Genomic DNA, 23,934 nt, shown 5'->3' on the forward strand with positions numbered 1-23,934 from the left:
AAAACACAACTAATTTATTTAGTCCGATACAAATCATCTTCAATCACGAAACATTCCAAACTTTGTCCATATGTGCTTCACGAGATCTGCCTGCAATTCGTGATGAACATTTGGATCATGCAACTCGGATCTAGCACGCACATGATTTGCAAAGGTGGGTAACACCTCGGTCGAGTATGGTTGCGGTGTACTAGATCCACTTCCCTCAGATTGCTCAAAATCGGTCCAACGTTGAGCATATGTATCTCTTTCATCTTCAACAATTATATTATGTAATATGATGCATGACCTCATGATGATACCCAAATCGGCTATGTCCCACAAGCGAGCTGGTTCACGGATGATTTTAAATCGAGCTTGAAGCACTCCAAAAGCACGTTCGATGTCCTTTCGACAGCTCTCCTGTTGTTTTGCAAATAACTTATCGGGTTCACTTTGATGAAGTCTAATTGATTTGACGAAAGTTGGATAAGAAGGGTAGATACCATCAGCTAGATAGTATGTCATATTATAGGGACGTTGATTCACAAAGAAATTCACCCTTGGAGTCTTTCCCTGTTCCACATCATCAAACACCGGTGATCGGTCTAGAACGTTGATATCGTTCAACGTTCCTGGACATCCAAAAAAGGCATGTCAGATCCATAGATCATGAGATGCAACTCCTTCAAGAATAAATGTGGTGGTTCCCTTATCCCCCCTAGTAAATTGACCTTCCCATGCTTTAGGACAATTTTTCCACTCCCAGTGCATGCAGTCAATACTCCCGATCATCCCTGGGAACCCCCGCATTTCACTAACATGGAGTATTCTTTGAAGGTCATCTTGGGTTGGTGCTCTCAAGTACACTTGCTCATACAATCGTATGATTCCTTTACAGAATCTACGTAAGCACTCCAATGCTGTAGTACCTCCTATTTTGATGTATTCATCGACCGCATCTGCTGCCACACCATATGCTAACATTCGCATTGTTGTGGTACATTTTGCTAAGGGTGATATACCTTCTTTGTTGGTGGCATCAACTCGCTGGGTGAAGTAGTTATCACTACTTGAAAGGTCTCCAACGATTCGAAGGAAAACATGTTTTTGCATCCGAAACCGACGACGAAACATTGCATGGTCATATGTAGGCTCATTGACAAAGTAGTCGTCAATGAGTCTTTGGTTAGCTGCTGTATGATCTCTATTTAAATATTTTCTTCTACCAGATCCACTACCTGATCCACTACCTTCCTCTAGTTTTTTTCGACGCTGAATAAATCGGTTGACCATATAAGTGTCTTCAGCATCACGTTTTTGGAAGTATGCTTCCATATCAAAACCAAAAGGATCCATTGATAGTGTTTGGAAGTAGATATTGGAAGTAGATATGAATGCAATTTGAGAAAGGAAATAATTTAAACAATATTCAAGTGGCAAATAGATTTGGAAGTAGATATGAATGTTATTCAAGTCCCTATATATAAGCAAATAGTTAAAGCACGGGGAGTGAATTATTAAAGTGTTTGTTAAAGCACGGGGAGTGAATTCTTAAAGTGGATGTAACACTGACAAATAGTGGATGTAACACTGACAAATAGATTTGTGATATTGGAGTGAATTATTAAAGTAGCACGGGGAGATTTGTGATATTAGAGTGAATTATTTAAAGCAACACTGACAAATAGTGGAGATAGTGGAGATAATTATTAATGGCAAATAGTATGTGAATTATTAAAGTCACGGATGATATAATTATTAAAGTCACGGATGATATAATTATTAAAGTCACGGATGGTGAAGCAACACTGACAACTAGTGGAGATAGTGTGTGGTGGAAATTAAAGTCACGTATAGAATAGTATGTGAAAATAGTATGCATAATTATGAAATAAGTCACGTATAGAATAGTATGTGGAGATAGTGCGTGGTGGAAATTAAAGTTTGTGAAATAAGTCACGGACAAATAGTATGCATAATTAATAAAGCAAATAGTTTGTGAAATAAGTCACGGGGACTAGACAACACTGACAATTATTGAAGTAAACACTGGGGACTAGACAACACTGACAAATATTAAAGTAAACACTGGGGACTAGACAACACTGACAATTTTGACCGAATACAAACAAATATTAGTGAAATTAATTTCCAAACAGCTCACGCTCCAAGTTTTCCAACATATCTTTTTTCTTGTCATCGAGATGCTCTTGGGAACTTAACTTTATGTACATGTCCATTTTCTTCAATCTGTTTTTCTCTTGTTGCATTGCGGTGTACTTTTCCATTTTTTCGGTGTACTCTTTAAAGTGTTCCATCTCTTGCACCTTCATTTCTTTGAATTGAACCCACTCCTTTTTCACATCCTCCAAGCCAGCGTCCTTGCTTTTCTTTTTTCCTTTTTTTTTAGCTGCCTCCCTTCCCATTGGACGAGCACTAGATCCTACAGAGTCCTCGTGAGATCTCTTAGATCCACTACTACCTGAGCCAACATTTCCTCCTGTAACGCCCTCCTTTTTATTTAATTATTTTTATTAAGTTAGAGTCTATTTATGTGATTTATTTATTTATATGAGGTGCTAGTATTTTATTATGTGGCATTATTCTATTATTTATTAGAATATGAGAATTATTAGAGTAAGTAGATTTGGAGGTAGTTTTGAGATTAGATGTCTTTTTATGATTTATTCGATTTATTTTGATGAGTGATATTTTGTTATGTTATATGTTGGTATTTACTAGAATAATATATATTTGTTATTTGTTAGAGATATATTTGTTATTTGGTGTAGAAATATATTTGTTATTTGTTAGAGATATATTTGTTATTTGGTGTAGAAATATATTTGTTATTTGTGAGAGATATATTTAATTTAGAAATGAATAAGATTATGAGGATTATTAGTGTGAGTGGAATTGGGGGTTAGAATAGAAAGAAGAATAAGTTGTTGGGCCTAAATAGATTTGGGAAGAATATTTTAGTATTATAAATAGAGAAGCTTAGGTTGGAAAGAGTTTACCTTAAACCGCTTTTTGGAAAAGAGAAGAACAAGAAAGAAGATAAGAGAAGAGAAAAGTCAAGAGAAGAGGAGAATACCTTAGGAAAGAAGAACGCTGCTGCTGATTCAGGAATTAATCTAAGGTGAGGGTGAGACTATCTTGCATTAATATTAAGTTGTTAAATCATTAGATTACATCTAACAAGTTGGGGAGAGTTTGTGAGAATTTGAGAATTAGGGTTTTGAGAGAGATTTGATGATTAGATGATGAAAACTTGTTGAATTGATGTAGAAATTGTGTACAGACCTTAGATAATCCATAGGATGATTATTGGAAGTAGTTTTGAGGTTAGAACCATGAGATTAGGTGAAACTTGAAGAAAATTTGTATTCAGCCCGAATTTTGATATTAAAACTGGTATTCATCGGGGCGGAATTGGTCTTAGGTGTAAACACAAAAGTTGTAGGTATGGATGTTAGCTTTCTAATGCCGTTGGTCTCACGTCAAAACAATATATAGAACTTGAATTATGGTCAAATTACTGCACGTAGGTCACAGTGAATTTTTATGGACTTTCAGCACAACTTTTCCGAATTTAAAATAAAAACTGGTATTGATCGGTACAGAATTGGTCTTAGGAGTAAACATGAAAGTTCTAGATAATTTTGTTAGCTTTCTAGTGGCTTTGGTTTGACATGAAAATGATGTTTGGTCTTTGAGTTATGATTAAAATACTACAGGGAGGTCTTAGCGAAATTGTACGGTGACAACATTCTCTGTTTCATGTTTTTGCGTTTTGTTCATATGTTTCTATTTTGAATTGATCTTTGTTGTAAACATGAAAGTTGTTGATATTTGTGATATCTTTCCAGTAGCTTTGGTTTGACATAAAAATATGTTGTGGATAATTTATTATGTGTTTACAAAGATACATAGTGAATTATTGTTGATGTTTAAATACGATGTTATATGAAGTTGTTTATGATTGATGAATATGATGTTTTAAGATGTTGTTTATTATCATTTGATATTGTTATATTATGATATGACATGAATTATTTATGTGATCCATATGTTGTCAAGATGCTAAGATGTTAAGACGTTAAGATGATAAGAGTTGTATAAGTCGGTCTAAGTTGTCATGATTTAAGAAGTTGTCCATTTTAATGGAATTGTATAAGATGTTCACGTTGTTGTCCAAGCTGTAGGAAGATTGTGTTGTTGCATAGTCAGCGATGGGGGCTTAATGCCCGACAGGTTCTTGATGACCTTAGCGATGGGGGCTTAATGCCCGACAGGTCCAAATATGACCTTAGCGAAGGGGGCTTAATGCCCTGGTGGTACCACATGCATATTGAAGTTGTCGAAGTTGTTGTCGAAGTTATCTAAGTTGTTGTCGAAGTGGTCTAAGTTGTTGTTGAAGTTGTTGTTGCATTGTAGAGTCGTCATAACTTATATTTAATGATGATTTGATAAGTGATGTTCGATGATGATGTTTTGATGATGATGTTTGATGATGATGTTGTTTATGATTGACGATGATAATAATATGATATTAAATGAATATTAATGCTGATGTTATGATGTCTTGAATTATTGAATATATGATGATACTTAGTTATGATTTAATGATGATGTTTGTTTAAGAAGTTGATTATGAACTTAATTATGAAGTTGTTTTCGATAAATGATATGCTTTGATAATGATACTTATGTGAATTACATGTTGATGCTTATGATTGATATTGATGCTATGTGATGATTGTTGGTGACTATTATTTGATGTTATATAATGATGTTTAAGATTAGTAATTGATGATATATGAAGATGTTTATGATTAGTGTTATGATAGTTTATGACTAATGTAGGAAGATTAATGATACTAGTTAAGGAAGTTTAAGTTGTTAGATATGATTAATGAGTTATAAGATGTTTAAGTTGTTGAATGTACTTTATATGATTTATATGTTTAATATTTTTGTTTTGAGAAATCTCACCCCTCTGCTTGGAAATGTTGCTCTTCGTATGGGTAACTTGCAGGTAATCAAGATTAGAGGCGTCGTGAGTGGACTCCTCACATGTGTGTCTAGGTGCTCTGATACGTAACGGGATGGGACTTGACTTTACTTCTATTCCTTACGTATTGTTTGTGAACTTTTATGAATAACTATTGAATTAAGACTTATGAGATTTTCTAATGAGCCCTGTGTGCCAAAGACTTTTTATGTTGAATGAACTAATTCCGCTGCTGATGTAATAGTTTTGCATCAAAAACAAGATAAGTATTTGTATCGTCTCCACAGGGATTAGTGCGACATCACGGATATTTCAACATCAAATATCATTCTAAGTAAAAAGGGTGATTGTTTGTTTGAATTTACAACTATGTTAACTAAATGCAAAAAGTAAAAGATGAGATTAATAAGGATTGAAACTTGTTAGGAGTAGCGTTCCTTAACCAAGCGTCACACGTAAACTAATGATCCATACGAATTCTAGCTTTATAAACAACATTATCACAATCAATTCTAAACTATCCTTCGTGTCCAAAGCGATATAATTAATTCTAAGGTATCGTTTAAACATTCGTGTCCAAATCCCTTAAACGATAACAAAGTCGATCGAATAACCTAATCGACCGTGTCCAGCCTGATTAAGTATCCGAAAGCATTTAACTCTTGATTATGGTGATTATCACAAGATTAACAAACTTGTCAAGAATGATATAACCTAAGATATATTGCTACTCTAGCTCTAGATTCAAGAGTTTGTGTCCAAATCATCTTGAATCTCATTGAAAGCATTAACACAAGAATAACAAAAATATTGAATATAAATTGCTAGAATCATATTTTGCAAGATCAAAAGATTACATGTTAGCAAGAATCAAGTACCTCTCATCCCAACAAAGAGTGTTTAGCTACACATCATCATGGAAGCCTTGCAAGGATGGATTGAAAAGGAAGGATTCATTACACTTGTGATGTCTCAACAAAGGAGTAAGCATCCAACTTCCAAAATCACTCTCACGTCATATGATCTACCCTATTTTCTCTCTAAGATATTACAATGAAAACTAAGAGAAAAGCTATGAAAAACTCCTAAGTTACTAAGACTAATATGAACTATATCTCTCTAATGAAATTCTAATAATATATAATATATCAAGCCCAAAATATCTAAATAATATCTAACATAATATCTAAATAATATCTAACATAATATCTTCCAAGAATAGCAAGTGGGCCACTTGAATTGAGCAAACCGCCTAACTTACGCTAATAGCGCCAAAATCGCTAATAGCGAAATTTCTTTAAGCTCCAGATACGCCAATAGCGTATCTCTCTGGACTTTGACACTTCTTTGAACACGCTAATAGCGTAGAACACGCTATTAGCGCCATTTCTTCAAGCTTGCTGGACAGCTTTTACCATTTTGCACTTTTTCATGATGAATTGGACTTTGATCAGTGTCTTGAGGCTAATTCCTGCACAAAAGGATAGAGTAATGATAAGTAAAGCGTAATAAGGCATTTAACGCTTATTTCTCGGCTTTTCCTTCAATAACTTGCAGAACAAGTAACAAAAAGTGCTTAAAATATAACATGAATTTAACACTTTTATGACACTCATCACAGGGATAAGTATTTGTATCGTCTCCACAGGGATTAGTGCGACATCACGGATATTTCAACATCAAATATCATTCTAAGTAAAAAGGGTGATTGTTTGTTTGAATTTACAACTATGTTAACTAAATGCAAAAAGTAAAAGATGAGATTAATAAGGATTGAAACTTGTTAGGAGTAGCGTTCCTTAACCAAGCGTCACACGTAAACTAATGATCCATACGAATTCTAGCTTTATAAACAACATTATCACAATCAATTCTAAACTATCCTTCGTGTCCAAAGCGATATAATTAATTCTAAGGTATCGTTTAAACATTCGTGTCCAAATCCCTTAAACGATAACAAAGTCGATCGAATAACCTAATCGACCGTGTCCAGCCTGATTAAGTATCCGAAAGCATTTAACTCTTGATTATGGTGATTATCACAAGATTAACAAACTTGTCAAGAATGATATAACCTAAGATATATTGCTACTCTAGCTCTAGATTCAAGAGTTTGTGTCCAAATCATCTTGAATCTCATTGAAAGCATTAACACAAGAATAACAAAAATATTGAATATAAATTGCTAGAATCATATTTTGCAAGATCAAAAGATTACATGTTAGCAAGAATCAAGTACCTCTCATCCCAACAAAGAGTGTTTAGCTACACATCATCATGGAAGCCTTGCAAGGATGGATTGAAAAGGAAGGATTCATTACACTTGTGATGTCTCAACAAAGGAGTAAGCATCCAACTTCCAAAATCACTCTCACGTCATATGATCTACCCTATTTTCTCTCTAAGATATTACAATGAAAACTAAGAGAAAAGCTATGAAAAACTCCTAAGTTACTAAGACTAATATGAACTATATCTCTCTAATGAAATTCTAATAATATATAATATATCAAGCCCAAAATATCTAAATAATATCTAACATAATATCTAAATAACATCTAACATAATATCTAAATAATATCTAACATAATATCTTCCAAGAATAGCAAGTGGGCCACTTGAATTGAGCAAACCGCCTAACTTACGCTAATAGCGCCAAAATCGCTAATAGCGAAATTTCTTTAAGCTCCAGATACGCCAATAGCGTATCTCTCTGGACTTTGACACTTCTTTGAACACGCTAATAGCGTATAACACGCTATTAGCGCCATTTCTTCAAGCTTGCTGGACAGCTTTTACCATTTTGCACTTTTTCATGATGAATTGGACTTTGATCAGTGTCTTGAGGCTAATTCCTGCACAAAAGGATAGAGTAATGATAAGTAAAGCGTAATAAGGCATTTAACGCTTATTTCTCGGCTTTTCCTTCAATAACTTGCAGAACAAGTAACAAAAAGTGCTTAAAATATAACATGAATTTAACACTTTTATGACACTCATCACTCTCCCCAACTTAACTCTTTGTTTGTCCTCAAACAAAGGATTGAAAATCAAACAAGTTAATGACAAGACACAAGTACAAAAGGCTTTGAAAATTCTCTCAGATGAATGATTCAAAATGAATGCGCGTGCAAGGCTAAGTTTCCAACTAATTTAGAATTCTACTACTAATATGAGATGAGTCCTATGTACAAAGCTCATGCCAAATAGTTCAAAACAATAATACATATATTCACGAACCACACCTAACACACTTCTTTGAAAGTAGATAAACAATTGACAACAAATAAGTGAGGGTTATGAACACACATCCGGAAATCAAGTTAACATTCCAATCAAGTTATGTGTCCATCCAAATATCATTTCAAAAGGCATAAAAACATGGATCAAAAGGTCTTTGAGGGTTATAACTTGGCTTGGCTACAAAAGAAATGTCATATGTGGGGCAATTGAAATCAAAAAGCCTATCAAAGAGGAACATTCCTTGTATCAACCATTAAAATTCACAATCTTTCCTACCAATCATTACAAACCCTTGGTGCTTAAACATAACAAACTTTGATCTTAACAACTTATTTTCTTTTTGGATTTTTCTTTCTTTTTCTCTTTTTCTTTTTCTTTTCATGTACACATTGCTTTTCTTTTCTTTTTGTATTTACAACAACATGTTGTCTTGATCAAAGATAAATTTACACCATAGTACTTGACATAAGATTTACATCTACCTTCTCTCCCCAACTTGAATCAACAAATACCCTAATTGAATGTTCCTCTACTCTAAGGCAAAAGGGACAAATAACATTGAAATTTTAGGGTTCAACAATTAAAAACATATCAGAGTCCTAAAGTGCGTCAAGAATGAACTGAATTTTGAAAAATTTAAAGGCAACTTCATCAAGCATTGTGCTTATGAATTGACAGTTCATAATTGATGACTCCGATTTATTTGGCTCAAGTGGGTTAGCAAGTACTCGCTCTTCTCACAAGGTAGGCTATTTGTGGTCAAGTAAGCTTCACTCATAAACAAAAAATGTGCCTTGATCACTTCCATGCCTTCACACAATTAAAAACAATTATTGGATTTAAAATAACACAACCGAGTTAAACAATGAATACCGGTCTCCTTGCATATGTACAAACACTTGAGGTTTCCTCACTTTTAGCTAGTACTAAGTGGTTCAAAAATATATAAATTATTGCGAAAAACTAAATGAAATGAAATTTGCACAAAGTACTCGTTCCATATTCGAGTAAAAGCTTAGAAAAACTGGAAACTTGTACCTTGGCTTTTGTTATACCCTAATTTTGGACCTAAAAATACTTGTTTCTTCTTTTCTTGCATTACAAGCTATTTGAACTGTCTCTGATCAACTGCATCTTTCTCTGCATTCTATTTCAATGTTATTTGCAAAATTTACCTGCAAGGGTATTTTAGTCATTTCCCATGTCAAAATTTCTTCCAGTCTTTTAAAGTGTTGTTTGAGTCCTTTCAAGTAGTTTGAATAAGTCTTCATTTCATTCTATGTCAAAACCCATTTTAAAAAATTGCCTGTGAAGTCATTTTGAGTCAGTTTTGCCCCTAGGGGCATTTTAGTCTTTTCAAGTGTCAAAGCTCTGTTTAAACTCTTAAAATTGTCTCTGAGTCTTTCAAGTTGGTTTAAATAAGCTGTTGTTTCATCTCTCTGTTAAAAATCCATTTTAAATTTGCATCTGAGTCATTTTCAGTCGTTTTAGCCCCAGGGGCATTTTGGTCATTTCACACGAAATTTCGGCAGAGAGAGGTTACTTTAAAGTACCTCATTTAAGCCATTGGTTCATTTTAGTCCGTTTTGTCAGTTTTAATTGTTTCACTTTACGTTTAGTCAATTTTACCAACTTTAAATTCAATTTTATTTTATTTTAGCACTTTAGTCCTCTAATTCCCAAAATTGCATATTGGTCCTTCTCACTTTTATTTTTTTTAGTCCTTTAATTTTTGATAATTGCATTACAGTCCTTGGAGTCTTTTTGTTTGTAATTTGGTCCTTTTTTTTCTTCGGTCCCTCTAAACATTTTCAAAATTACAATTAAGTCTTTTGTCCAAATTTGCAGTCTGGTCCTTTTCTTAAATTGCAGGGCAGTCCTTCAAAGTTTCAAAATTACACAAAAGGCCCAAGTCCAAAATACAGCAAGGAACGAGTTAGTTACAGGTTCAGGACACATGGCACTTTCTCAATGGACTTCAAGCACACATGGCAGGATATAAATAGCACACAGTGTCAGAGAGAACCACAGAATTAACGCCACATCACAAACACAATTCCACATTCTCTTTCCAAAATCATAGATCAAAATCCAGAATTCTCCAGAAAGTTCAAGAACACGTAAACCCTAAACCGTTTCAATTGAACGAAAGTTCAACAAATCAGTGTGATTCTCAGTGATTTCTTGCGAAATTCATCATCATCGAATCAGAATGCTCTGCAATTCAAGCTTGAATTCATCACGAAGGTGACAAAATTCAAACGATCACAGAGCTGTTATAGCAAGAAGAAGAGGGATCGAAAATTCGAATTAGAGAAGACGAAGAAGAATTTCACCAGTTCAGCAACAACGAAGCACTTACCAGAAAGTTCAGAGAGGATCTACGAAGATTCCTTTCGTCTTCTCACTCGAACGTTCAGGTATGTCCAAAAACCTTCTCGTTTTTCATTAAAGATCATCATCGAAGGCTCAGAACACAAATTAAACGGTGAATTGAAGTGGAATCTTCAAAAAATGCAATAAAAGATTCGAAACGAAACCCTAAACGAAGAAATCATGAAGATTCACCGTTTAATTTCTTAATCAGAGTTTAGATTCATCATCAGTGTAGAAAACGAAGCAAGTTAGGGTTTCATATCAAAAGTTTTGAAGAAGTTCCAAAAAGCCAAAACCGTAAAGTTTAAACGTAGATCTAGGTCGATCCATTAGGATCTGGAGAAAACGAATGCCATTTCTGGACTTAGGACGAAGAGGACGACCTAATAGTATAATTTTTTTTTTAAGAAACACTGAAGTTTCAGCTCCGACGTGGCGGCGCTAACGCCGGCCACCGCGTCGGAGAGAACTCCGGTCGTCTTCTCCGGCCTGCAAGTTGCAGAGCTCAGGAGCCTTAGAGAGAGAAGGAGTGGAGGTAGAGAGAGAAAGGGAGAAGGGAAGTGAATTGGACCGGTGTCCTTGGCCTTTTATAGGCGCTTGGACCGGTCCGGTTCAGGACTGGTTCGTCCCCTTCCTCTCTCCATCGTCAGATCCTGCCTTGATCCATATGGATCAATCTGACGGCTCATGAACCTCTCCTGTGATCCAGATCACTTGGACTTTGGGTTTGGGCTTTTTGTATCGTTTTTCTTGATTTTTTTTTGCTATTTCCCACGCAGTCTGTGATATTTGCACCCCTGACATGCCTAAAAATGTTTTAGAAAATCCTGGCAGAATTTATAGAGTTTTCTTAATATTTTTGTGATGATTTTGTGATGATTTTTACACTGAAAAACTTGTTAAAAATATTAGGATAGTTTCTTGTGTTATTTCTTGAATTTCATGTCAAAATTGGTGGAAATTGGTTTAATTTTGCTTATAATTCTTGATGTGCATTCATGGTTCATGATGTGTGTTTTTGTGAAGAATTTACCACAACTTGAACGTATTTTGTACTGGTCATGGAGCATATATGGTTTACTTACTTGTTTTACAAGTAATGTTGGTGAATAAGTAGTGTAAAATAGGTCTAAGTTCACATTAAAATGTGAGGCTTACTATGACTCTTAGATTCTCATTTCTTTTAGACTTGGATTTCATGTTAAGCCATGGGAATTATAGGTCATAGTTAAGCCTTGCCTTGATGAGGAATTCTAGGTCTATTTTACACTACTTTTGCTTATTTCATATCCATTCTTTTCCTCCTTTTGGTTATGGTAGCTTTACTTACTTATATCCTCTTTCTATGCCTTATATTACTAACAATTTCCTCTATTGTGTTTCATACATCATGAGCATTTCACTTCCCATCTCACATCTTCTTTCTTTTATTTCTCTATCCTCTAGAATTCATGTCAAGTTTAGAATGTAAATACTTAGGAGTTTTTGAATTTTACCTTCATGTCATTTTAATTTCTTGGCAAAGAGGCCATAGAATGTATCTAGGGTATGATGTAAAGGACAATGGACTCTAATGATGTACACCGACACAAGCACCGACACATGCACACACATCACTATATAACTAGAATATGCATGTTTAGATGTATGTTTAGGATTGTATGTTTAGATGAATGCCTAGGATTTATACTTAGAAAAAAATCATTTTCCAAAAAATATGAACAAACTTCACTCAAATCATTTTTGAAATAAACCTTGGGATCAAAATCCCATTGTATTTTCCTTTTTCATTTTCTTAATCAAATTTCAATGAAAATAATCATGTTTAGACCACATTTTGCAAATGACTAATTCAACCTCACAATTTCATAATCTCATGCCCTTGAAGCCTCTTTCTCTCATTCTTCAAAATTCCAATTTTCAAACTTAAAATCAACCAACAAAAACAAAAACATTTTTGAGAGAGAACTACGGTGGATTTGATCCCTTAATCGGGTACGTAGGCAAGGAACAAAATTCCTTCAATTCAACTAAAATAAAAATCCAAAAACATTCTTCTCCCTCCAATTCTTCACTTAGAATAACTCTTAGGTTTAAATAATTCTTTCAAAATAGCATTTAAAAATAAAGCGCGCGCGTAGAAATTAAAGACGGTTCCTATAGGATACTATAGTCGTTATGGGTGCCTAACACCTTCCCGTAGCGAAAACAACTCCCGGACCTCGATTCTCAAGGGTTTTCCTTACTTTTTCCCTTCCCAAGAAAAAATAAGATATCACCGGTTAGAAAGGTTCAAACGTAATCAATGTTTGACACCCGAAAACCAAGATAAAACAGCTTTGCGCTTTAATCACAACTATGAATCATTATCAATCATCTGAGATTTGAAATTAAGCAAGAGTGATACGCAAGAAACTTCCATAATTAAAATGAAGTACTAAATTTAACCAAAAGTGCTAACACATAATTTTAACTAACAAAAGATAACTATATACAATACTAAAAATGAATACTAACATCACTATACTAATTAAGAACAATTGTCATCACACACCAATATAAAAAAAAATGATTAAAACTGGCCAAACTGCAGCTACTCGCAGTTGCGAGCAGCTTTACTCGCAGTTGCGAGCTAAGAGGCAGTCAAAAATGGTCAATGACCAATTTGCTCGCAGTTGCGAGCTGTTTCACTCGCCATTGCGAGTTGAGACAGTTCAGAATTCTGCTCTCTGTTTGTTTTCTGTTTTGAATGTTTTGATGCATGCTCATGACTATTAAACTTATTATGCATTAAAAACAGTAAATAAACTCACAAAATTGGGTTGCCTCCCAACAAGCGCTTGTTTAACGTCGTTAGGTCGACGCCTTTTTCGTTAGGGTGGCCAAAATGAGACGGACAATACATCATCCTTTGTGTTCCTTCTCTTTGGGAGGAATTCCATGAACTTTAAGTACAGATGATGTGGAGTCCATGTCCTCCTTAACTTTGATTTGAACAAGGCACAAATTTCATCAATGACCCGGTCTATTTCAGCCTTGCTCACTTTCTTCCCCTTTTGTTCAAATGTTTCTTCCTTGCTAAGTAACCGTTCCTTTTTCTCTACCACCTCTATCACTTCTCCATTATCAACAGTGTTGGCCACTTCAATATTTGACCTTTCTTGAGGAAGTTCGTCTTTGTGTGGTGCACCACATTCTTCTAATGTTGTAACTTCCTCATTTTGAACAACAACTTCTTCAACAATCTCTCCGACTCTCTCAAACATATTTGGATTATTTTCTTGTTCTCCAAGAGTGGATTGATTGTTGGCTTGGTTATCCATGATTTGTGCTTGAATCAACCCAATTTGAAGTGATAAAGTCTTCAATCTTTGGTTGGTATCTTGCATGTTTATCATGGATTGTTGCATGAAGACATTCAAAGTATTTTCTATCACCTTGTATCTCTCATCTTCATAAGAATGTTGCTGATACTGCGGATAGGATTCATACTCGGGTGGAGTATAGAAGTTGAAGTAACCATGATCAGCCATGATTTTGGCTAGGTGGTGATCCTAAAACGGAAACAACTAACAAGAAACTTTTCTTTGTTTATCAACAAGGGGTTAGTACAAACAACATATCAAATAAATAAAACTATTTACGGATTATGTACAAATGCTTAAAATGATAAATCAATCGTTCTATCTATGATATCTAAACACCAATCCCCGGCAACGGCACCATTTTGATGTAATAGTTTTGCATCAAAAACAAGATAAGTATTTGTATCGTCTCCACAGGGATTAATGCGACATCACGGATATTTCAACATCAAATATCATTCTAAGTAAAAAGGGTGATTGTTTGTTTGAATTTACAACTATGTTAACTAAATGCAAAAAGTAAAAGATGAGATTAATAAGGATTGAAACTTGTTAGGAGTAGCGTTCCTTAACCAAGCGTCACACGTAAACTAATGATCCATACGAATTCTAGCTTTATAAACAACATTATCACAATCAATTCTAAACTATCCTTCGTGTCCAAAGCGATATAATTAATTCTAAGGTATCGTTTAAACATTCGTGTCCAAATCCCTTAAACGATAACAAAGTCGATCGAATAACCTAGTCGACCGTGTCCAGCCTGATTAAGTATCCGAAAGCATTTAACTCTTGATTATGGTGATTATCACAAGATTAACAAACTTGTCAAGAATGATATAACCTAAGATATATTGCTACTCTAGCTCTAGATTCAAGAGTTTGTGTCCAAATCATCTTGAATCTCATTGAAAGCATTAACACAAGAATAACAAAAATATTGAATATAAATTGCTAGAATCATATTTTGCAAGATCAAAAGATTACATGTTAGCAAGAATCAAGTACCTCTCATCCCAACAAAGAGTGTTTAGCTACACATCATCATGGAAGCCTTGCAAGGATGGATTGAAAAGGAAGGATTCATTACACTTGTGATGTCTCAACAAAGGAGTAAGCATCCAACTTCCAAAATCACTCTCACGTCATATGATCTACCCTATTTTCTCTCTAAGATATTACAATGAAAACTAAGAGAAAAGCTATGAAAAACTCCTAAGTTACTAAGACTAATATGAACTATATCTCTCTAATGAAATTCTAATAATATATAATATATCAAGCCCAAAATATCTAAATAATATCTAACATAATATCTAAATAATATCTAACATAATATCTTCCAAGAATAGCAAGTGGGCCACTTGAATTGAGCAAACCGCCTAACTTACGCTAATAGCGCCAAAATCGCTAATAGCGAAATTTCTTTAAGCTCCAGATACGCCAATAGCGTATCTCTCTGGACTTTGACACTTCTTTGAACACGCTAATAGCGTAGAACACGCTATTAGCGCCATTTCTTCAAGCTTGCTGGACAGCTTTTACCATTTTGCACTTTTTCATGATGAATTGGACTTTGATCAGTGTCTTGAGGCTAATTCCTGCACAAAAGGATAGAGTAATGATAAGTAAAGCGTAATAAGGCATTTAACGCTTATTTCTCGGCTTTTCCTTCAATAACTTGCAGAACAAGTAACAAAAAGTGCTTAAAATATAACATGAATTTAACACTTTTATGACACTCATCAGCTGCGAAGTTTTGAATTACTTATGTTAAATGATTTTGAAGAATAAATTGTTATTTATTCAGTTTATGAATTTTTTTAAGAAGTGTAGCATTCCGTTTAAAGTTGAATTACTCTGATTTTTAATTATGAAATTTTTACGTTGGGAAAACGGGGTGTTACACCTCCCACTTGACTGCCTCCTACTTGACTGCCATAACGTGGTTGATCACGGAGAGCGCGCCATTCTTCCTTTAAAGTAAATTTACCATTCTTCCCACATGCATATATTTCCTGGGCTTTTGCCAAAACATCATCTTCCGACCAACCGCTTGCTTGCTGACGTTTAGCGGTATCATAAGCACCAACCCATTTATTTAGTAATTTGCTCATATAATTAAAACGGTTTCGGCATGCAATGACATCGCGTGGAGAATCGAATGAGCAATGATCATTACAATACTCAGTAATTTTACCCCAATATGCTTCACTTGTCTGGTTTCTCCCGACAACACTGGATGTTCCATATTTTATTCACCCACTAATTAACACCAAATTTTGTTCAGTGTTCCATGATGGTTGGGGGTTTTTCTTGCTCTTAGGAGTTGTATCCTCCGGAGTGACTTCATTGTCTCTTGTCATTCCACCACGATTTATTTGTGATGAAAATTCAGGATTTTCACCAAGACTCTGAAAATTTTCATTCATCATCGGCATATAACCATTAAATGGATGTGTTTGAGATGGATATCCCATCATAGATCTAGAATATGGATGAAAGTTGTTTGGAACAGAGGATGGGTGATTGAAATTTGAGGCAAAACCAAAATTAGGCATGTTTTGAGGATTTTGGTTGAGAAATTGATTTGGGTTTTGAGGATATTGGTTGGGAAATTGATTTGGGTTTTGAGGATGTTGGTTGAGAAATTGATTTGTGTGTTGATAATTGTTGGGATTTTGGTAGCTAAATGGGTAATCAGAAGAATTTTGGATGTTGAATTGATTGTTGTTGGGATCCATTTCACTAATCAAAGACTAAAACTTTAAAAGAAAGACTAATAATGAGATTAAGAGAGTGAAAAACTTGATTTTTTTTCTGTGTCCAAATGAAATGATCCAAGTCTCTATTTATAGAGAAAAAAAAATCACGAATTTTGGTAAAAAAAAAAAGGGTAAAATATGCTTTTCGTCCCTGTAATTATAGGCCATTTGAATTTTCGTCCCTGAGCTTACTAATCCTCCCATTTTGCCCCTGTAAATATTAATCATTTGAGATTTCATCCTAATTACAAAAATTTGCTGAGGTGGAGGGTAATTAGTGACGTGTCATCTGTTTAATGGTTTTTTGTCAGGACACGTCATCAGAGGGCCGGGGCAATGACATTTTTGCTCTTAATGAACCTGGACTCGCACGCAATGACCATTTTGCCCCGGCCTCCATCTTTTCTTCTTTCCCTCTTCTCCTTCTTCTCTGTCGAATGGGTTTTTCACAGAACCCTAAAACTCTTCTTCCTCTAACTCTTCTTCTTCTCCATCTAGAAGCCTCCAACTCTGTCTTCATCTTCTTCTATTCCTTCTTCTTCTTGTTGGATCTGCAACTCTCCTCTCTTCTTCTCCCACCCAATTGCTCAAACCCAGTCACTACTTCTCCAAAATTCAGGTGCAAAGTTCAGAAAAATAGAGGGTGAATTGTAACCCAATTGCTCAAACTGCTTATAATTTCAGATTCAGCCAACAACACCCTTCAACGATTCCTTCTCCAAAATCTCAACAAATCTTCGACCTTGTTTTCCTCTGATTCATCCTTAATCTCACAGACGCATATCCTTGTTTTCTGCACACAGAATAAAAAGAACAACAATTCTGGAAAAAAGAAAAGAAAAAACCACCCAAAAAATGGAAAAAACCAGTTGAAGCTTTTTCGTTGTCTTCAATGGAAGAAGCAGTTTGTAACAGTTTGCAATTGGCTTTCTCAGCAAAAACCAGAAGAAAAAACAATGAAAATTCTAACATTTTTACTTCTAACTTCCTTCTTCTCGTTCACAGATTCAAACACCGCGCATCGCGGTGGTCGTGGTAACATCGGAGGAAGACACGTCAACGTCGGACACGGTGGTATCGGGAAATACTGCGTCGCGGTGGTCGTGGTAACGCCGGAGGTATGCATCACCACCGCAGTGCTTGTGACTGATTTTGAAGATTGCGGAGAAGAAGATTACAGAAGTTGGTGGTGTTGTTGTTCTTACTGCTTAGGTTTTTACTTTTGTTTTTTGAACAATTTCAAGTTACTTGTTTTTGTAGATTTGAACTTGAGATTATGTTGGTTTTGTATTGGTTTAATCATGGGGATGAATGAGAAGAAGAGGGTGAATTGGTTTCTGGAGAGGGAGGAAGAAAGAAGAAGAAAGGGGTATTTTTTCCTTTTCACATAGTTTGAGTCTCATTAAGGGCAAAATTGTCCATCCATGTCTGGTTTGCTAACGTGGACTCGCTTATACCCAGTCAGTACTTGCCACGTATGCGCCATGTTGCTAATTACCCTCCACCTCAGCAAATTTTTGTAATTAGGATGAAATCTCAAATGATTAATATTTACAGGGGTAAAATGGGAGGATTAGTAAGCTCAGGGACGAAAATTCAAATGGCCTATAATTACAGGGACGAAAAGCATATTTTACCCAAAAAAAAATTATTTGCAATGAAATAATTGAGTCCAAATTATTAAGAAGATAAAAATCCAAGCAGCCAATCGTAGCAAGCCACGTGTCATTGTTTTTATCACTTTCTCTTTCTCCCACCGTTTTCCCTGCAGCTCACCTCCCCTGTCGGCGCGTGACATGCACGCGCCATTTTGGTCCATTCACGCGTCGCCATGTGTCCTTCCGCACATCAATTCAACTTATTGAATCAATTCACCATCTCTTTCCTCCAAGTGATATTCAACAAGGGCACTCCAATGGTTTAAACATATTGAATATGGGATTCAATAACCCATTGTAAGTGGTCTAAGAGCATCTTCAATGGAAGGTCTTTACTTAACAAAGATCACTCCCTGTTAAAGACCCCCATTGGAGGAATAGAAAATGAGTCCCATTAAGGAACGGGTAATTATATAAAGACCTTCTCTCTCCTATGCAACTAACGGGTTCCACTTTTAAAAGAAGTAATAAAATATGTACAATGTGGCCCCACTTACAAAAGAAGTAATATTTTAATAATTATTAGTTGTTTTAAATATTATTTTATCTATTTGTCATCATTTTAAATAAAATGTAATTCATGCAAATTATTTTTTTTAACGAAAGAATGTAAAATTTGTAATGTTAATTTTTCCATTTTCAAATTATTAGCAAATGTGGCAGAAATTTAAGTTCATACGAGTAAATAAATATTTTATAATTTAATTTTTCTTAAGGATTATAATTAAATATTACGAGGTAATTTATAATTTAATAAATAAATTATTTTTGTTTAATGATGTAAAGTTATTGGAGCATATTTAAGTACTTTTCATTGGAGTCCATATTAGTGTACTCTCATTGGAGTCATTGAGTCCTTGATAAGTACTTTTATTAAAATATTATAAATAAGTGATGTGTAACGTGGGTCCATTTAAGGAATTCCTATTAAGGAACTACCATTGTGGATGCTCTAATGCACCAAAGTCACACAAGTTAAATCCTTCTTTGAGCATTGACATATGTGATGTGACATTCCCACCACAATGTCATGCAAGTGGGATCCGACATCGAGTAAGTGAGTTGGTGAAAAGAATGAAAAGCGGGAGAAAGTTAATTAAAATATTTCTTTAGTTTGATTGACGAAAAAAATAGAAGTAACAAGATGATTTATTTGGATACGGACACTTTAAATGGATCTCTATTATCTCGAATGGTTAATATTCGCAAAAATATATTTTAGTTTACCAAAAAAACATAAAATCAAAAGTCATGAAATAAAAGGGCTTAAGAAAAATTTGTGGTATGTTGGTCTCTAACATTTTTTGTTTGGGTTCCTTCAAAAAAACAAAACATTTTTCTTTAGGTAGAAGGTCTCTAACATCCTAATTGACATATATTTTATGCTCACATTTTTCCTTATTGGAGTGTAATCTGTTCATACTCTTCTTTATATATTAAATTAGCTTTTTCATGATTTCGTCTACGTCTATTGTATGTGCAGGAGAAACTCATTTAAATCCTTTATTAGACCTTGATATGACTAAACCTTTGCTAAAAATATTTCTCAATCTATGACCAAACCCTTGCTAATATTGAAACTAGGTTTTTGCGTTCATTTCAATTATCATGACTCGTACTTTTAAAGGCATAAAATGGATAATATTTACTTATTTGTCCGAATTTAAACCTATGATCTTCAACTCTTTTAATAATCAATACTCGTCTATGTTTAAATTGACTTATTAGTGCATAACTATATATGAGACATCTTTTTTATGTTAGTGAATAATAAGAAAATATTCACATGCTTTATAGATATGATGTAATTAGTCAATAGAGAGGTAAAGAAACAAACCATAAAAATTCACACGCCTACGTTTAAAATACCAAGTCAATATGTTAACAAAGGGAGATATAATACTGGTAAAGAAACTAAAACGGATGTTAGTTTATTGTTAATGTTGTCTACTTTTGACTTTCCTTCTTCTCTCTATCCCTTTGTTTTTTTTCCTACTCCCTCTAATGTACATGCTTATTCCATAGATGCTTAAAAAAGGAAAGAAAAAAACGATACTATAAAATTTTCAATTTAAACGATGACTGACCCTACAAAGTGATATGAAATGAAATGGTTAGTTTTTATTATTCTTTTGGGGAAGTGTTTTATTGTGTAATTTTTGCAACAAAAAATAAGGTTTTTAGGTCATAAGTAAAATATATCTATATCCATTTTAAGTTTTTAACTTACTCGTAGAAAATATGTAAAAAATACGTTGACCATGAAACGTGATCTTGAAGTAATGTTTTAAATCTTCTCTTGTTTGCTTAATAAATGTAAAAACTTTTTGTCCACGCCTTTCTTATCTCTTGTTTGCTCAACAAATGTAGAAATTTTTTTGTCCACGCCTTTCTTATTCATCCATAATATCTCTACTTGAAACTTTTAAAAAATGGGGGATGGAAAAACAACTTCTTTTATGTTCATTAAAAATGATCACACAATAATAATTAGTAAATCACAATGATCACACAATAATTATTAACAGGGTTAATAGGATTTTACCCCCTGCCATATGGGGGACTTTTGGTATACCCCTTGTCAAAAAAAAACTTGGAGATTCCCCCTTGTAAAATGTAGATTCTTTGGTTCACAACCCCCAAGCCATCTGATTGGATAAATTAGCTTAGGTGGCGCGCTGATGTGTTATTTTCTTTAGTTTAGTTTTTTTTTTATTTCCACGTGGGACACAAAATTATTATTTTTTTACAAAAAATAATACTAAAGATGTGAAATACCTAAAATACCCCTACTGCGAAATTAAAAATCCCAATTTCTTTTCTCATCTTCTTCTCCATCAAGCCTCTTTCTCTCTTCTTCCCTTACTGTAAATCATCATCATCAACAATCTAATCATCCTCTCTCTAAAAAAAACTTGTTATGTCCAACAAAACAACATCAACAACAACAAGATCTTCTTTAAAAACAAATCTCATTCCCTCTTTTCATCATCAAAATCAATAAAACAAAATTGTTATGTCCAAATTATGCTAAATCTAAAGATGAATTCAATAGAACAGCAAGATTATCAACAAAAAGTATTATTTAAAAAAAATAAACTTCTATATTTTCTTCTCTTCACTTCCCAAATCCATAATTATTTCTTATCTTTTATTCGCTTCTGTTCCCAAATCAAGCAACGAGAAAAGAGGGTAGTGTGAGAGAGAATGAACATGGTGGCAAAGTTTAACGATGATGGATCTGTGGTGGATGGAGGTCGCGTGCGGTGGTGACGGTTATGATTGTGACGGTGGCGTTTGTGGTGGAGACTATATCGTGATGGGTTTAACGGTGGTGGTGACGGTGACGGGTTTAAGCCATTTAACTCTTGATTTTTTGCTTGAAGCAAAAAGGGGAGAGAGGAGAAGAGAAGAGAGAAGAGAAGGAAGAAGAAAAGAAAAAACAGAAACAGAGAAGAGAAAGTGGGAGAGAAGAGAAGGATGAGAAAAAAAAAGGAAGAAAGAGAGAATATAGAAGGGAGAAGGGAGAAGAGAGGGGTACGGTGGAGAGAAGAAAGAAGAGAACGATACGTTTTTTTATTAAAAGAAATTTAAATGGAATAAACAAAAATAGAAAAGAATTTTTGTCAAAAAAAATTGGAAGGAAGAATAAATAAGGATGAGATCTATAGAAGAGAAGGAAAAACAATGGGGGAAGAAGAGAGAATAGGATACTCGCTGGAGAAGAAGAGATAGAAAAAGAATTGAGTTTTTTGATTTATAATTAGGGGTATTTTAGGTATTTCACACTTTTAAAATAAAAAAATATGACATGTCAGTGCCACTTCATCCATCATTATACAGTCAGCATGCCAAATCATCTCATTAATCCAGTCAGATAGCTTGGGGGTGTGTACCAAAGAATCTACATTTTACAAGGGGGAATCCTCAAGTTTTTTTTTAACAGGGGTATACCAAAAGTCCCCCATATAGCAGGGGGTAAAAGCCTATTAACCCTTATTAACAATATATTTAACGATTGTAATGACCAATAACAACAAAATAAAATTTCAAAAACAAATTTATAAAGGAGACTTGCCGAATAACCGGAATTTGAACTTCAATATTGATCTTACTTTCTTTACCAAAGAATTCATTTTCCCCTTCTTGTCGCGATTGTAACAAGTGTATCAACATCAAAAAATTATAGGGGAATGGATCAGTCTCTAAAGAAAAACACAGTGAGTTGTTCTTCTTCCAAGTCATGATAATCCTACATTAGCATATCAATTGTAATCATTCATAGTATTTAAATATTTTTACAATAAACTATTCAATCTTTAATACATACAATTTGATTTCATATACTGATTGTATTCTTCGATATTAAGGCCTAAAGTTGATCTATCTTTTAAAACAGTTTTTCATGGCTCTAATGTGAATTTGAATTTATTGTACAATCCTTCTACATCTTTATCATATACAGTAACGCATATTGTTTTATACCTCCTCCTCAATTTATTGCACTTAGTTCTTGAATAGTGGAAATACACAAAGTCACTTTGTTAGATTCAAGAAGTCTACATTTTTCAAACATTATCTTCGTAATAAGTATACAACCACTGTCACGTTACTTACTTAACATGTCTCTAGTTTTAATATTTGTTTTATCAACTTACTTTTATTGTTAAAGTATTATATTCTTCATTCTAATAAACATATGCTAGATTTTGCCACTTCAACCCAAATAAAGTAAATGTTACTTGAATATACTACTCCGTCCGCCCCATAATAACTGGCGACAACCTCTCTATCGAACCAATTACTTCAGTGATTAAAAATTATGTCAAGTTCAATATGAAGGCTTACTCATCATTGGAAGTCAGAACAATGGAGTTTGACACTGAATATATGGCGTGAAGTTGCTCAGGGCATCTCTTGAATCCAAGACCACCGTCCTTACTGATGTTTTCTTCAACACTATATAAGATATGGTTTGAAGTCTTATCTCAAAAGTCAAGAGCATGACCCAACAAATAAAATAACAATTTCAGTTTTTTTGTTCTTTTCCTTTATTATTCCATTCCAAATTCTAAGAATGTTAGGATATTATGGTATGTATGCTCTTTATTAAATAATTTGAACTTTGTCACTATATAAAAAAAAAACTACTTTCACCACTCCTAATTCAATATATCATACTTTACATTTATGATAAAGAAGAATCCACCAATACTTGACAAAGACACTCAAAATTATTGTTCTCTCCATTTCATTTATACATTTTTCTTAATATGTGTGAAATGGTCAACTGACTGAGTTAAACTGGGACCGGGGGGGGGGGGGGGGGGGGGGAGTACTATTCTCTTAAACCAAACAAACTTGTGATCTAGCTAATAAAAGAGAATTCATCACACAAATTCAACTTCTCATATGTAAAATATATTTTATTTTGAACACCTGAATAATTTATATTAGTAATTTTATTGGATAATTAGTATATGTGGAATAATCTTTATAAAAGAGAAGCAACACGTTGCTTCTTATTG

The 23,934-nt window shown here is 34.1% G+C and overlaps 2 protein-coding genes and 1 pseudogene across 2 annotated transcripts; all 3 read right to left on the reverse strand.

Moving 5' to 3' along the window:
* Positions 1-39: 39 nt before the first annotated feature.
* Positions 40-1,338, reverse strand: LOC146931676 (uncharacterized). Its single transcript, XM_085703251.1, has 2 exons — positions 714-1,338; positions 40-614 (listed from the first exon to the last, which is right to left on the reverse strand). Exons 1-2 carry the CDS (start codon positions 1,336-1,338, stop codon positions 40-42), a joined length of 1,200 nt encoding a protein of 399 aa, XP_085559377.1.
* A 744-nt stretch (positions 1,339-2,082) lies between these two features.
* Positions 2,083-16,727, reverse strand: LOC146931677 (uncharacterized; annotated as a pseudogene).
* Positions 13,165-14,211, reverse strand: LOC146931678 (uncharacterized). Its single transcript, XM_085703250.1, has one exon. It carries the CDS (start codon positions 14,149-14,151, stop codon positions 13,492-13,494), a length of 660 nt encoding a protein of 219 aa, XP_085559376.1. The 5' UTR covers positions 14,152-14,211; the 3' UTR covers positions 13,165-13,491.
* Positions 16,728-23,934: the final 7,207 nt, after the last annotated feature.

The sequence above is a fragment of the Medicago sativa genome, chromosome 4 (assembly GCF_051527215.1).
Source record: "Medicago sativa cultivar Bolivia chromosome 4, Bolivia_mono, whole genome shotgun sequence".
Taxonomy (NCBI): domain Eukaryota; kingdom Viridiplantae; phylum Streptophyta; class Magnoliopsida; order Fabales; family Fabaceae; genus Medicago; species Medicago sativa.